Source organism: Urocitellus parryii, chromosome 8 (genome assembly GCF_045843805.1).
Source record: "Urocitellus parryii isolate mUroPar1 chromosome 8, mUroPar1.hap1, whole genome shotgun sequence".
Lineage (NCBI taxonomy): Eukaryota > Metazoa > Chordata > Mammalia > Rodentia > Sciuridae > Urocitellus > Urocitellus parryii.
Genome location: NC_135538.1, coordinates 108,864,644 through 108,880,171, shown reverse-complemented (window position 1 = coordinate 108,880,171; position 15,528 = coordinate 108,864,644). Strand labels below are relative to the sequence as shown.

General features: G+C 46.9%; 1 protein-coding gene across 1 annotated transcript; it reads right to left on the bottom strand.

Annotated features, from left to right (window-relative positions):
- Positions 1-4,026: 4,026 nt before the first annotated feature.
- On the bottom strand, positions 4,027-12,176 carry Guca1b (guanylate cyclase activator 1B). Its single transcript, XM_026383726.2, has 4 exons — positions 11,970-12,176; positions 6,348-6,497; positions 4,852-4,972; positions 4,027-4,154 (listed from the first exon to the last, which is right to left on the bottom strand). Exons 1-4 carry the CDS (start codon positions 12,174-12,176, stop codon positions 4,027-4,029), a joined length of 606 nt encoding a protein of 201 aa, XP_026239511.2.
- Between the last annotated feature and the right edge of the window lie 3,352 nt (positions 12,177-15,528).

The window sequence follows — 15,528 nt, the reverse complement described above, 5'->3', positions numbered from 1 at the left end:
CACCCAGCTTTTCCCAGTGTCCCCACTGCATTTCTCCCGTCCACAGTGGAAGCTCTGAGCCAGAGCAGAGGTTTCCTGGGTCTCTGATGGAATTCTACAGATCTATCTGAGTGCCGAGATGGCGGCCTGCCCCAGACCCTGTAACCTACTTGTGTGGTTTGTGTTAATTCTTTCCTCCCTTCGACAAGCCTTTATTGAGCACCTACTGTGTATTGACACTAAACATTAGATGAACAAAGAAGTCAATTCTCATCCTCAAGGAACTCATAAGCTTGTGGGAGACACATAGACCAGCATCACTGTAATAAAATTGGCAAAGAAAAGTTATAAAGTAAGGGACCTCTGTAGGAGTTTGACTCAGAGTCAGTATCACAGTGCTGACCTTTGGCTTTTTTTTTTTTTTTTTTTGATAAATGTAAAAATTGGAAAAACAGTTTTATTTTTGTTTTACATTACCTTCAGAAAAGCTAGAATTGTGTTAGTCATGGTGGCACAAGCCTGTAATCCCAGTGGTTCCAGTGGCTGAAGCAGGAGGATCACAAGTTCAAACCCAGCCTCAGCAATTTAGCAATAACCTGAGCAACTTAAAAAAAGGCTGACATGTTGCTCAGGGGTTAAGCACCCCTGGTTTCAAGCTAGACTTGTGGGTTAGAAAGTAAGTTGTGGCTGAGTAATTGTGCTAATCAGAAATCTTTACAAATCTACTTAAGAAAATTTTATTTAGAAAAGAGGAAATGATTAATTTTCAGCCAAGTAACTAGATAGTAAGGAAATAAGATAACATTTCAAATATTGTTACAATAGGGTCTGAAGTCTGGCACATTTTTCTTCCATTGCTCTTTCTTAAGAAGTGATATAGCAGATCAAGGTATTTCTTTTAAGTGTAAATATTCTAAGGAATAGCCCCTCCACTGTTACAAAATGCAATTGTTTGCTCTATTCTCTGATGTTCCCTTATATCATCTTTATCTACTCATTCAATGTGAAATGGGTACCTACCACTTTATTTCTGAAAAAGCTAAAATGGGAGACTTAGTGTTTTGCCATATAGTGGTCTCTTAATATCAATAGAATATAAGTGAGGTCTAAAACCTGACTATATTATACAAGGGACACAGAACAAGAAGCTGTTGTGATATAGATTATATTCACTTTCAAGTTAGTTTGTGTATACAAGTTGTATTTTTTAATTTTTTTTTTTTTTTAGTTTTAGGTGGGCACAATATTTTTATTTTACATTTATATGGTGCTGAGGATTGAGCCCAGTGCCTCGTGCATGCTAGGCAAGCACTCTACCACTGAGCCACAATACCAGCCCTATACAAGTTGTACTTATATTAGCACCCCAAGCAAAATGACCTTTGGCTTTGAAAGAGGGCTTGGAGGGGCTGGGGATGTGGCTCAAGCGGTAGCGTGCTCCCCTAGCATGCGTGCGGCCCGGGTTTGATCCTCAGCACCACATACCAACAAAGATGTTGTGTCTGCCAAATACTAAAAAATAAATATTAAAATTCTTAAAAAAAAAAAGAGGGCTTGGAGGTTGCCCATGAAGAAGGTGATATGTGTGGGGAGGTCTGGGTGAATTCTCTGTGATGTATGTGCCCCACGTAGGGGGTCTTCTTAGATGTAAGTGGAGGTATTCTTTAAGAGTTAAATTTTAGCTGAATGCAGTGACGCATCCCTGTCATCCCAGCAACACAGGATGACTGTCTCAGTAATTTTAGCAAGACCTTCAGCAATTTAGTGAGACCCTGTCTCAAAATAAAAAATTAAAAAGGGCTGGGGATATAGCTCAGTGGTAAGCATCTCTGAATACCAAAAACAAACAAACAAACAAAAAAACCAAAAAACAAACAAACAAAACAAAACAAAACAAACAAACATGTGGAGCCACACAGTTCCCCACAGGTCTGCAACTCACTGCAAATGACCTGACCATCTGGGTCTACCCTAAATCTTTCTTGCTGCAGTGATACCTGACACCAGTTAGGAAGTGGGACGATCTGTTACAGGTGGGCCTGGACCTGGTTCTTTGCATATTGCATTTTTAAGCATCCTCAAATCAGAGATCTACCCATCCAAAGCAGGTCTGATCAGTTGTGCCCCTGAGTTACAGTTGCCTGGTTGCCACAGAAATCGGGGAGAGACAAGGGCTAGAGTAGTTGTGACCTTTTTCCCAAAAGTCTCTTTCTCCTGGGCTTTGAGTCTTCACTTCAGTTGAGCCCAGGGGAGGTGGGGGAGTATGTAAAATCCTAGGGGTTGGGCTGGAGTTGTGGATCAGTGGCAGAGCGCTCACCTTGCACTATGAGGCACTGGGTTCAATCCCCAGCACCACATAAAAATAAATAAATAAAATAAAGGTGTTGTGTCCATCTACAACATATAACTATATAAAAACCTAGGGGTGCAGGGAGAAAACTCAGGGTCAGGGAAATAGAACATCTTGTCCCCCTACCTCGGAATGGTAGGAGGGTACCATTCCGAGGTAGGGGGACAAGAGGGTGCACTGTGCTCACCCCTATCCTGCCCCTCCCTTGGATCATCCCAGACAGGAAAGTCAGCCAGGGCCTGGGCAGCAGACACAGAGAGAAGGTGGAGGTCAATGCCATGGGCATCCTGGGAAAAAAGGGAGCTGACATTGCTGCTCCTTCTCTTGCTGTCTGCCTCTTGGGAAGTCCTGAAGATCAAGGGTGTCTGTAATAATTAGGATGACTTTCCCCAGCTTTGTTCACATGCCACCTGTGTGATTTGGGGCATGTCTCTGACCCACCTAGTGTATTATTTTTAAGCAACCTTTTTTTTTTTTTTACCTGAAATTGATTTCTAAGGGACATATGAACATCATGTGAAATATCATACCATAAGTCCTCAGGCTCAATAGGTTTGTTTTATTTTTTTATGCATCAACACACAAGCATATCTACCCAAGGTAAAGCAAACATGCTTCCAGATCCCACCACGAACTGTCTCACAGGGTAACACTGCTCAGGGTGCTGGTTTCCACATTCTGTTCTCAGAGGTGTCTCTGGAGTCTCCGGAGGTAGGAGGGATCTGAGCTCCCAACCTCCTTCAACTAGAAGGTCTCTCTTTTAGTGTCTATATTAGGGTTGTACAAGAGTTTGTATAACGGAAAAGAATGCCACATCTAAAAACACGACAGTCTGAAAACTGCTGTCAAATCCAAGCTGCACAAGGTTGGGGAAGAGAAATGGCCTTCTGGAGTCCCCTGGCCATTGGAGGCAAAGTCTGGCCTAGAACTTAGATCCGCAGATCCCTGATTCTCCCCAGAAGCAGAGAGGGTTCTCCATCTTCTAAAGGAATGGAGGAAGGTCCTTGTTGGGGATGTGGGGGAGAGGTGGAGAGGGTGGATAAAGATGGAGGGTGGGGGAGAGGGTGGGGGAGCAGGGCTGGAGGGCAGCACCAGGCAGGGCTCAAGCAGCCCCTTTAAGCACAGCAGCCTCTACAGCGGAGGACCACAGCCTGCCATCTTATTTTCTGAAGTTTCCCTTGTTAACACCCCTGATGAGGACGCCTGGGGAGGAGGTGGGCAGGGTCCTTCCTGTGGGCACTCCTTGGGATCCCCACTCCTACCTTCTCTTCAGCTTCAACACCTCCCAGCCCTGCTTCCTTCCATGCTCTCTTCCACTCAGTAAGTGTGTGGTCCTCATTCTGATTTGGTCTATAGGGCCTCTGCTACTCAGGTGGCCCCTGCTTCCAACTGAGAACACCTAGGAATCTGAGGGGCCCCTAGTCTCCTGGCCAAGGCATATTTTCCCCTGAGCCACCATGGGGGCAGCTGAGTGCCGTCAGCCCTGCAGACTGGGCTCCGCCCCATCGGCCCCTGCCCACCAGGGAAGGACTGTGCCCTTTCTGGCCCCACTCACTCCTGCCCAGGGAGTGCCAGCAAGTCCGCACCAGGGAAAGCGTGGGCAGGAGCAGGCTGGCCCAGGGACTCTCCTGCTACTCTGAAAACTTGGGTGAGCCTGCATTCTTGGAACTGCCACAGGCTTCCCGGGGCCTGGCCCCTCAGAACATGGCACTTTTCCTTCTCTGCTGAGTGATCCAGCCACTGGGATTCATGTCCATCTGCAGCATCTTCATCACCCACTTGTCACGACGGGCACCGTCCACGAACTCACTCAGGGACAGCCGACCTGAGCACGGGGCAGGAGACATGGTCACTGGGAAGAAGGCAAGACCTGGAGCTGGGGGCAGGACAGAGACCTTCCCTCCTAAGAGGCACCTGCCCCTCTTCTACAGACCAGCCCACAGAATCGAGTCCAGAGCTTGTGGCTGGTCAATGCTCTGATTCTCCAGGAGTCTCCTGGGGCCTAGAAGAGGCTTTCTTGACAAGGGACTGTAGCTTTACTCTTGCACACAGCACCTCTCAAATGCTGAGGGTTCCCTAAAGACTCTTTCCAAGAGTGTCCCAAGCACAGCACTGGAGGGCTGGGCCCTGAGCTGCAGGGCCGGGAGCTCAGTGGCCTGAACAGACACCTCCCCTGCCAGGCTCTGACTCACCCTCCCATTTGTTCCCCTCAGCCACTCTGGTTGTCTTCACTTTCCAGGTGAGGAGACCGAGGCCAGGCTGAGGGGTTAACCTCCAAAGTTCCTATTCCTTCTGCTCGCTTGCCTGGCCTCCTTTGGTGACTCCTGGGAAGCTTTAATCTCTCACAAACATGTGCGCTGTGTGACGCCCTTTGGTATTCCATGTCGTCCTCTCCTCAGCCAGCTCACCCATGAGAATATCAGCAGTTGGGAAGTGGCATATTGCCACTTGCCATGGCATTTGGCCAGAAGGTGGGGATGACGGGGAGCAGGCAGCCATTACCCGGTAGCTCCACCCCTTACCATCCCCATTTTCATCCACCAGGTAGAAGATCCTGTCCACGACCTCCTCGGGTGTGAGCATCTGGCCCTGCTGCTCCGTCTCTGTCTCGATGCGGCAGGCTTTCTTCACTTTGTAAATCGCCTGCCAGAGAGGAGAGGACTCAGCTGTCCTGACAGGACACCCTGCAAACCTCGGCTCTACCCACACCCCTCAGTGCCACCTCTGCAGCGCTGGCCCCAGGCCGTGCATCTTAGTGTCACAGGAGCCAGATCTAAGCCAGATCCAACCTGTACCAAACACCAGTTGTATTACCCCCTGGGGACTTCCTGGCCTCAATCTGCCCTTCCCCGACACCATTTCCATTCCCATTCCCACTGCCATCTGCAGAGGGATGGGATGACTGAGTCACCAACAGTTGACAATCCAATCAAAAGAAAAATAAATAGAGATGCAGAGGAGAAAAAATAATTTAGTGTCATCTTTGTATGTATAGGTGTCAAATAGTGTGATGAGGATACAGGGCTGGGACTGGAAGCAACCTTCTCCTTTGCGCTGGGTCCTTGAGATAATATGAGATGACATTTGCAAAGGTACCAAGTAAATGCAAAAGAGATGGGAAAACTTGAGGACCCTCCCTGGACCCCATCTGGGTGCTGAGGACAGAGCTGCATGGTCTTGGTCTCCGAGGCCTCATTGCCCAGTCCAGCACTGGCAGAGCACAGGTCCCACTGAACAGGCCCGGGGGGCACCTGAGGGGATGCCCTGAAGTCCAGATCCAGTACTTCCTATGTATGAATGCAGTTCTGGGGATCCACTGGCTGCCACAGGAAAAGTGTCGGGAGCCTGTGACACTAGATGCCACCTTTCCTCCTTGATCATTCCTGCTGGTTGCCTATCCGTTTTGTTCGTTTTTTAAAAGAAACAACTTTGGTTTTCTCTAAAGCACTTGTTTTTTTTATTTTATTAATTTCTACTCTCTATTGTTTCCTCTCATATATTTTCTTTGGGTTTAATTTTTTTTTCCATTTTCTCTAGATAACTTCTTAGATCATTAGTTTTCAGCCTTTCTTATTTTTTTCATATAGACATCTGGAGACTGTAAATTTCTCTACAAACCCAGGTGCTCCACACGTTTTGTTATGTCACGTACGACAGGTGTGCATCCTGATTCGATTAAAACTACTGTGTGCAACTATGTGTGTGTGTGTGGGAGACACAGACACAGAGAGAGAGAGAGGTGGGTAGAGAGATAGGGAGAGAGACTAACGTGATTTCTCAGGGTCGTGGTATTGGGAAGGGTGTTGCCAAAGTTTCAAACAGAGATTTTTCTACTTAACTCTCGGTCGCTGATTTTCAGCTTGATTTCACTGTGGTCAGAGAACACGTTCTGAATGATTTCAGTGCCTCTTCCCAACCCCACCCAGAGGCTGTCTTCAGTGGGCCCCCCGTGGCCAGCCCTCCGCGCCCCAGCAGTGCCTAGCACCCGGGGAGCCTGCTTCCAGGCAGGGACACCAACCTCCACGATGTCCAGGAGCTCCAGACGGTCTATGCAGCCGTTGCCGTCCTTGTCGTAGATCTTGAAGGTCCACTTCAGCTTGTGCTCCAGGGAGCCCCTCAGCACAAGATTCAGGGCCGCCACATATTCCAGGAAGTCGATGGTGTCGTCCTGCATGGGGTGTGGATGTTGCTGAGGCCCCTCCAGAGGGTGGCAGTGAGCTCTACGCAGGGTGACCCATCCCCAGAGAATAAGGGCTTTCCCTAATCTCTGTAACCCACATGGCCTCTGCATCATTGCGCAAGCTGTTCTCCACCCCCAGACCTTTCCCACTGGCAGTGGTCACCCAATCCTCCCTGTCCCTAAGGCTCAGCTCGAGAGTCCCCTCCTCCAGGAAGCCTTCTTTCTTGCACCGCCTGTGCCATAGCCTCTGTGTGGGTCTCTGTCTCTCCCTCCCTCCCTGTTCGCAGGCTCACAGCACCTGCTGTATTCTCCTTAGTTTGGGGCCAACTCTGGCAGCCTCCCCTCCCTCCTGGAGAACAGAGAGGGCTGGTATTGCTTGCATTTCTTCTCCATGCCTAGCTCAGTGCCAGTTGTACGTAGAATTGAGGTCCTGTACATACTTATGAATCCTGAGCAAATGATCGACTTGATCTGAATTTGGGACTTAAGTAGTTTTGAAAGATCAGGAAGCAGGGCTCACTGACACCTCCCCTTGCATGCACTTTCACCCCGAGTGCCCGGGAAGGGCAGGCAGTGGCTCCAGTCCCCTCTCACCTCTAAGCCTAGGTGAACATTACATGGAAGGAGGGGCCTGTACCCCCACTCCATCCAGGAAGGGTAGGAGGAGGTGGAACGCAGTTGGAAATTGAGAACTGGAAGGGGGAGGAGCACAGCCTACTTTACAGATACCCTGACAAAAAATGAACCTTCTTGGGACAGAAATGTGACAGCAACCATTATTCCAAAAGCAGAAATCAAGAAACTGGAGAGGTAGATCCTTGCTTTTCTCCCCCAAATGTGTGTGAGGTGAAGGGCTGGTGGTGTGGAGGCCACAGAGGGTCGGCTGGGCCAGGGTGTCAATTATAGGAGCTCACTTACTCCAGGGTTGGGACCAATGCTCTCCAAATGAAAAACCTAAGCCATCAGCTTCCCCGGGAATATCATCATTCACGTGACTTTGGAATCAGTGAGGACATCAATGGCTCAGAACACTTCTGTCCCATTGGGTCTGGCCACTCAGGGAGCTTTAACCAAGGGGTACCCAAGTGGGCAAGGGTTGAGCAACAGGATAAAATGGCAGAGAATGAAGGAAATAGCAAAAAGACTGAGGAAAAAATAAGAGGAAAGTAACCCTAGGCTGCCTCAACACCGAGGGTTTTATTCAACATATTTTATTTATCATTCCTACAAATACATGGTTCTCCTGGCCCCCCTCCCCATATACTTACCTAATTGTGGTCAACCTATGTTTGTAGTTTTATTTGCTGGATGTCCATTTAATATCTTCTCATGTTTTTAAGAATTATATGAACTATCAATATTTGTGGGGCTTGGGAGTACTGGGCATTCCCTTCTGTGAAACATATTCCTAATATTTTATTTTTAAAAATATGCATTTATTTAATGATTTGTAGTAGGGAATAAATCCAGGGGCACTTAACCACTGAGCCACATCCCCAGCCCTTTTTATGTTTTATTTTGAGATAGGGTCTTGCTAAGTTGCTTAGCGCCTTGCCAACTTGCTCAGGCTGGCTTTGAACTTGAGATCCTCCTGACTCAGCCTCCTGAGCTGCTGGGATTACAGGTGTATACCATCATGCCTGGCTCTAATATTTTATATTGCATAGGGAACATTGATGTGTATTTTTTCTTACATATTTCTGATACTGTCTTTTCTTTCTTCCTTCTTCCACCTGTCCCTCCCTGTACTGAAGGTTGAACCCAGGGGCTCTACTACTTAGCTACATCTCCAGACTTTTTTCTTTTTTCTTCTTCTTTTTTTTTTTTTTTATTTTGAGGCAGGACCTTGCTAAATTACCCAGGCTGGCCTGGGAACTTAAGACCTTACTGCCTCTGACTCCTGAGTCACTGTCTAGTAATTTCTTGGAGTAGATTCTTAAGCAGTGGTTATTTGTTTGGAAGGATATTTTCTTTTGTACTTATTATTTATTAAGCTTACTACAAGCCAAGCACAGTGACGCACGCCTGTAATCCCAGTGGCTTGGGAGGCTGAGGCAGGAGGATCATGAGTTCAAAGCCATCCTTAGCAACATTGAGGTGCTAAGCTGTTAAGACCTTGTCTCTAAGTAAAATACAAAAAAAAAAAAAAAAGGGTTGGGATGTGACTCAGTGGTTGAGTTCAATTCCCCCACAAAACTTACTACAAACCAATCCTGTGTTTCTTGTTTAATAAAAATTGAGTATAAAAATGCTATTCCTGTTTTATATATGAAAAATCTGAGACTTGGAGGTGCCCAAGCTACATGTCTCCTCCAGTTCATCAAGTTGGAAAAAAACTTCTGTTCTCCACTCAATGTTTCTCTCCTTCCTTCTTCCCTTCCTTCCTTCCCTGCTCCCCTCTCTTTTTCATTCTTTCATGGTGCTGGGGATGGAACCTAGGACCTCACACATGCTGGGCAAGCTCTCTATCACTGAGCTACATCCCCAGTAACAAGGTCTAGCAAATGAGTTTGATGTCTAGAGGTACCAAGGAGGTAACCCCCACAAAACCCAACCCCCTACAAAGTCTCCAGGTTTCTAGATTCTCCCTCATTCTTTGTCCAGAAACTTCTGGTTCCAAACCACCTCTCTTAATGTGAGTCAGTGGAGAGAAGATGATTCATTATTTGCTTCTCCTCAAAGGGGAGGTCACTGCACACCCCAGGACCATTTCTGGGAAGCTTCTAGATGGTGCTAATCTCATCTGTTGTGCACAGACTAGTCAGCTCCAATTACCCAGAGGCCTGTGAGGGGTGGAAATGTCTCATCTGCTGTGGAGTGGGGTGGGCGTGCCGTCTGCTCTGGGGGATTATATGCCTCATTTCTCTCTGAATGGGCTGTATTTGTGCACCAGCCCTGACCCCAATGCTGTTATATAAGAATCCCAAGTGACGTTCAGCTTTCACTCTCTCTTTCCTTGCATCCCAGGGTGTTACAAGGCTAATTCCGGAGAGAGAGAAGAAAGTCGAAAGAAAGTAGAGGGGCAGAGACAGGGTATATCTATAGCTCTGTCTCCACCAAATCCATTTCATCACCCTGGATTTGGACATGTGAGATGGATCTTTGAGTTCTTTTTACAATTTTTGTTCTAAAAACCTCAGACCAGTCAGGTGCACTGGTGCACGCCTGTAATCCCAGCAGCTTGGGAGATTGGGGTGGGAGGGTTTCAAGTTCAAAGCCAGCCTCAGCAACTTAGTGAGGTCCTAGCAACTCAGTGAGACCCTGTCTCTAAATAAAAAACACAAAAAAGGGCTGGGGATGTGGCTCAGTGGTTAAGCTCCCCTGAGTTCAATCCTCCGACACACACACACAAATAAAATAAAAATAAAAATCTCAGACCAATTGTCCAGAAATAAAACTCTGATATCAAGACTCTGCTGAAGAGCTGGGTGGAGCTCAGTGGTGGAGCACTTGTCTAGAGTGCAGGGGCCTTGGGTACCATCCCCAACATGGGGCAAAAATGATTGTTCTAAGGCAGGGGATGGTAGGTTTAGAGACAGAGACTACATGGGACAGAAAGAAGGCTAAGTCCCTGACAGAGGAGCTCAACACCTTCCAGGGAAGCTCTTCCTTACAGCAAGATGCTAACCACTACAGAAGGATGGTGGAGTCAGAAAAATATCAACAGATGCCCAAACTGGTAGATGATGATTTGATGAGCAATAGTATATTTGCTGTCTCCAGGGAGATCCTGATAAGATACTTATTAATTGCAAAGAAAATACAGTAACTACCATGGAGAAACCAGGAAGACACCATCTCCACCAAAAGCTTGAAGTTATTTCAGTCATGGGTCGAACCAACATCATGTACTCCATATGAAGCCCTGAGAGGGCCATGACATCACACCCATGGCCTTTTTTACTGGAAGCTGAATCTCACGAGGAAATACTAGATGAACCTGAATTGTCAGATCCTCTACAAAATAATTAGGGCTAAAGCCTTAAAAAATGTCAAGCTCAATTAAAACAAAGGCTGAGCTTGAAGCTTCCAAATTAAAGGAGACATGTCAGATAAATGCAGTGTGTGATCAGACCAAAAAAAAAAAAAAAGAAGAAGAAGAAGAAGTTGGGCATGGTGGCACATGCCTGTAATCCCAGAAGTTTCGGAGGCTGAGGCAGGAGGCAGTTGTGAGTTCAAAGCTAGCCTCAGTAAAAGCAAGGTGCTAAGCAACTCAGTGAGACCCTGTCTTTAAATAAAAATACAGAGTAGGACTGGGGATGTGACTCAGTGGTTGAGTGCTTCTGAATTCAATCCCCAGTACCAAAAGAAAAGAAAGAAAGAGAAAAAGAAAGAAAGAAAGAAAGAAAGAAAGAAAGAAAGAAAGAAAGAAAGAAAGAAAGAAAGAAAGAAAGAAAAGAGAGGGTTGTGGCTCAGCGGTAGAGCACTCGCCTTGTACATGTGGGCCCTGGGTTGGATCCTCGCACCACATAAAAATAAGTAAGTGAAATAAAGGTATTGTGTCCTACTACAACTAAAAAATAAATATTAAAAAAGAAAAGAAGTTATAAAATTTTAATTTTAACCAAACTTGAATATGGATGATTATTAGACAATAAAAATTCAATGTTGAAACTTCCTGATTTATTTTTTTGGTGGGCAGTATTGGGGATTGAACCCAGGGGCGCCCTATCACTGAGCTATATTCCCAGCCCTCTTTATTTTTTATTTTTACACAGGGTCTTGCTAAATACCCAGGCTGGCCTGGAGCTAGTAAACCTCTCACCTCTGCTGGGATTTCAGGCGTGTGCCACTGCACCTGGGTGATCAAATTGAATTTTAAAATTAAATTCCTACATGTGTATACAAAATTTAGCTATCTTCTTAGCTACCAGTGCCATTGAAGAGCTTAAAGAAGCCCTGGGTTTGGATGGCTTCATGAGACCCTCCATGACCTGGAGAGTGGAAAAGGACTTTGCCCAGGGATCCAGCCACTCTCCCGGGTGGCTACAGCCCCCTCTAGCACCCACGACAGGGAAGACCTGGCCAGCCTCAGTTCAAAGGACCCCAGCAAGGGGCAGCTCACGGTGTGTGCTAAGACATCTTGTCCCATTTGGGACATCTGCTTAGCTCCTTGGGTTTAGACAGAGAGGGGCTCTGGCAGGTGTCAAAACCTTAGGTCCTTAGGCTATAGAGCCTCATCCAAAAACACACAAAGAGAAGCCCTGGACGGTCAGACACCTTCAGGTCTCAGAAACAGGATGCAGACAGCATAGGATAAATGCTGAGAGAGAGGCAGGCAAGACAGAGGGAAAGGGACAGAATAAGGGGGAGAGAAGAAAATAATTTGAGGGAATTGAGACTGAGGAAGAGCAGAGGGCTTGGGGGTACAGGGGTTATCCTAGAGGATGCATCTTGGGTTCAAGGATGCCAAGGGTGACAGCTGGACTGGCCATAGGTCCTCCCTCCAGGCGGTCTTACCCCATTCTTGTCGAAGGCTCGGAACATGCCTTCTACGTACTGGGTGGCCTCCTCGTTGTCTGTGACCTTGAAGAAGCGTTTGAACTCGTGCATGAAGAGGGTGCCACTGGGGCACTCCATCACAAACTTCTTGTACCACTCTTGGAGCTCAGCCACGTCCATCTCCCCAGACGTCTCCACCTTCTCCCAGCTGAACTGCTGCCCCATCTTGCCCTGAGGAATGTCAGGGGGTAAAGGTCTGTGTCTTCTCTTGGGCCTCTGCTGACTGATTCCCTAGGCTAGGGCCTTCTTCCCCCCTCTCCTTTACTTGACCAGCCTATTCATAAGTCTCCTGGGCAACTAACATGATGGACAGGGTAGGGCTGACAGCCTGGTGGGGCAGGCCCAGACCAGCTAAGCTGCCCTAAGACCATTAAAAGATTCTTCTGGAAGGTCTGACCTCCAGTCTGCTAAGCCCCCTCAGCCCCACCCCTCTTGTTAGTTCTGCTAACCAAGCACCTAGGCTGACCCAAGAGGACCCAGAAATAAAAGAAGGGAAGAAACAGGCAGATACAGGTGGGAGAGAGGATGACAGGCTGGCATGCTCCCATCACACATACTCTGCCTTCCTTTTTAATTAAGTACAGCAAGGCTCAGAGAGGCCCATCTTGGAGATACAGAGACTCTAAAATCCAAAGAGTAAGGAAGACCAACTTCTAGCCCTTAGAATAGAACCTTCTGGTGATTTGGTCTTGTCCTTCCATGTGGTCTGCAGAATCTGTGGTGGAAAGAGTTCTAGGGGAGCAGCTGTCCTTAGCACACTAGGGGCCGTTCCCTTACAGATCAGGCCTGAGTCTTGGAAATTTTTCATTTTCCAGTTCAAAATACAAATGCCTCCCTCTAACCCACCCAATCCTTTCTGACATTCCCTCCAAAGTTCTACCATAGGAGAAGGATCTTGGGGAATGGCCACAATACCTTTGAAGGCTCTCACTTTTATAGAAAAGGTCACGCAATCTGCTTTGGATCAATTATATACGCATGCTTATTTTTTAAATATTTATTTTTTAGTTGTAGTTGGACATAATACTTTTGTTTTATTTATTTATCTTTATGTGGTGCTGAGGAGTGAACCCAGGACCTTGCACATGCAAGATGAGCGCTCTACCGCTGAGCCACCACTCCAGCCCTGCAGGCTTATTTTAATGTAATATAAAAATAATACTTCCAAGAAATCAGAAGACCCACAGAAGTGATTTTTCTAGATTTTAGGGGCTGAAGTTCTGGTGAATCAGCCCTTAATCAAAGGGTAGCACTGCCATCCCCACTGGATATGCATCCCTGAATTGTGCTTACCTCCCCTTGCTGCGCCTACTCCAGAACACCCCCAATTCCTCAAAGTTCCTTGAACCTTCTTGCCATTCCCCAAATGGGAACCCCCTCCTTTGCCAGCCCTTCAAGTACTAGGGGAGTTTCTTCCATATTCTTCAAGGACTAGGGTAGGACCAGTGCCCTCCTTGCTCCTTACCGTTGCTTCCTGATGGCTTCTTGTCTTTTCTTTCTCAAAAATGCCTGTCCCACGGGAGCCATATCTGGCTCCACCCTCTGTTTACTCTTTCTGTTGACATCATTTGCTGGGGATGTCACTTCTTGTCTCAAAGCAGCAAATATTTCAGTGACTTGAACATCCAGGCTGATAACTGACCACCCAGTCCTCTTAGTTGCAAAGAGTTTTTCTCCTCCCAACCTTGAGCCCTGACCATACCCTTGTGGTCCAGGGCCTGCAGCTGCAGCATCTGGGAGCTTGTTAGACATGCAAATTCTCAGCACACGCCTCCCCCCCCACCAAGATGAATGGGCGGCTTTGGGGATGGGGCCCAGCAATTTAGCAAACCCCAGCCCTCCCGTGCTTCTGACATACAATAACATCTGAGAAGCACAACCCTAGGCTTTGCTGTCATTGATTTCTCAACTGCCTCTGAAACAGACATTGCCTGTTTTGTTTTGTTTTTTTTTTCAAAATTTTTACTTGTAGAAAGACACAATACTTTTATTTTATTTTATTTATTCTTATGTGGTGCTGAGGATTGAACCCAGTGCCTCGCATGTGCCAGGCGAGCTACAACCCCAGCCCAGACATTGCCTTCTCTAGTCAGCCTCTCTAATGGCTTACTCTAATACCTGCACTGTAGTAATTCATCAATCTGAGTGACACTTCCATCTTGTTGATCTAACATCTGACACCTTGCTCATGTCCTCCTTTCTTCCTTGTCCTCACCCCACTGCCCTGCGTGCTTGCTGTTTCCTTGACTTCTCTGCCCGCCCCCTCCAACTCCCTTGGCAAAACCAAGTCCTGGTCAATGCTACCTACTGTGTACTAACACCTCACCGCACCCAGGAGGCAGAGCACTGCTAGAGATGATCCTAAAATCACGCTGGCTGCACACACTTCAAATAATGGTGGACTTTCATGCTCTTCCCCGTCAAAGTCACTCTTCCTCTAGAAAAGACTTTCTGCCTCCACACCTTCCATGTACTCCCATGGGAGCGGTGACCAAGTGGCATCCTTCACAGAGAGACAGAGGAGCCAAACAGCAACTCTTCCCACCAATGTTTACCACTTCTGTGTCTCTGTGCCCACATCCTCTGCCCTCTTCTGCTGCAGTGGAAGTGGCATCCCCTGCCCACTTCCTTACCTGTCTGCCCTGACATTTGCTTCCCAGATGATGTCTCTTTTCACCTACTAGACTTTGTTCTCACGATTCATCCTTTTCTCTTCTGCAGCCTCGACTTCTAACAGATCACACCTGTCAGCATTCAGACATGCTTTAATATTACCTGAATGAAAACAAGACAATCTGTCCTGATCACACATCCAGGACCACATCATGATTTTGGTGGGCCACACTTTTGTCTTCATGGGTCATTATGTAAAAATTAGATAAGTAAATATTAAAATTATATTTCATCACTCAGTATAAAAATGAAGATTGTGTTCATTTTGTCTTTGAAGGACTGGGAATCAAAGCCAGGGCCTTCACATGCTAGGCAAGCACACTAGTGCCAGGCTACACCCTGAGCCCCTTTTAGATTTTGTTTTGAGACAGAGTCTTGCTAAGTTGTTGAGGTTGGCCTGGAACTTGTGATCCTCCTGCCTCAGCCTCCTGAGTCACTGGGATTACAGTTGTGGGCCACTGCATCTGGCTCACCTTTTATTTTGATTTTAAAAGAAATTTAATTCAGGTGCAGTGGCTCATGCCTGTAATCCCAATGGCTCAGGAGGCTGAGGCAGGAGGAACACAAGTTGGAGTCCAGCTTCAGTAATGGTGAGGCACTAACCAACTTAGTTGTTACTGTTTTCTTTCTTTCTTTTTTTTTTTAGTACCAGAGATTGAATTTAGGGGCACTCAACCACTGAACCATATCTCCAGCCTGATTTTGTATTTTATTTAGAGACAGGGTCTCATTGAGTTGAATAGGGCTTTGCTTTTGCTGAGGCTTGCTTTGAACTTGTGATCCTCCTGCCTCAGCCTGAGCTAGTGGGATTACAGGTGTGCTCTACAGAGCCTGGCTGTTGTTA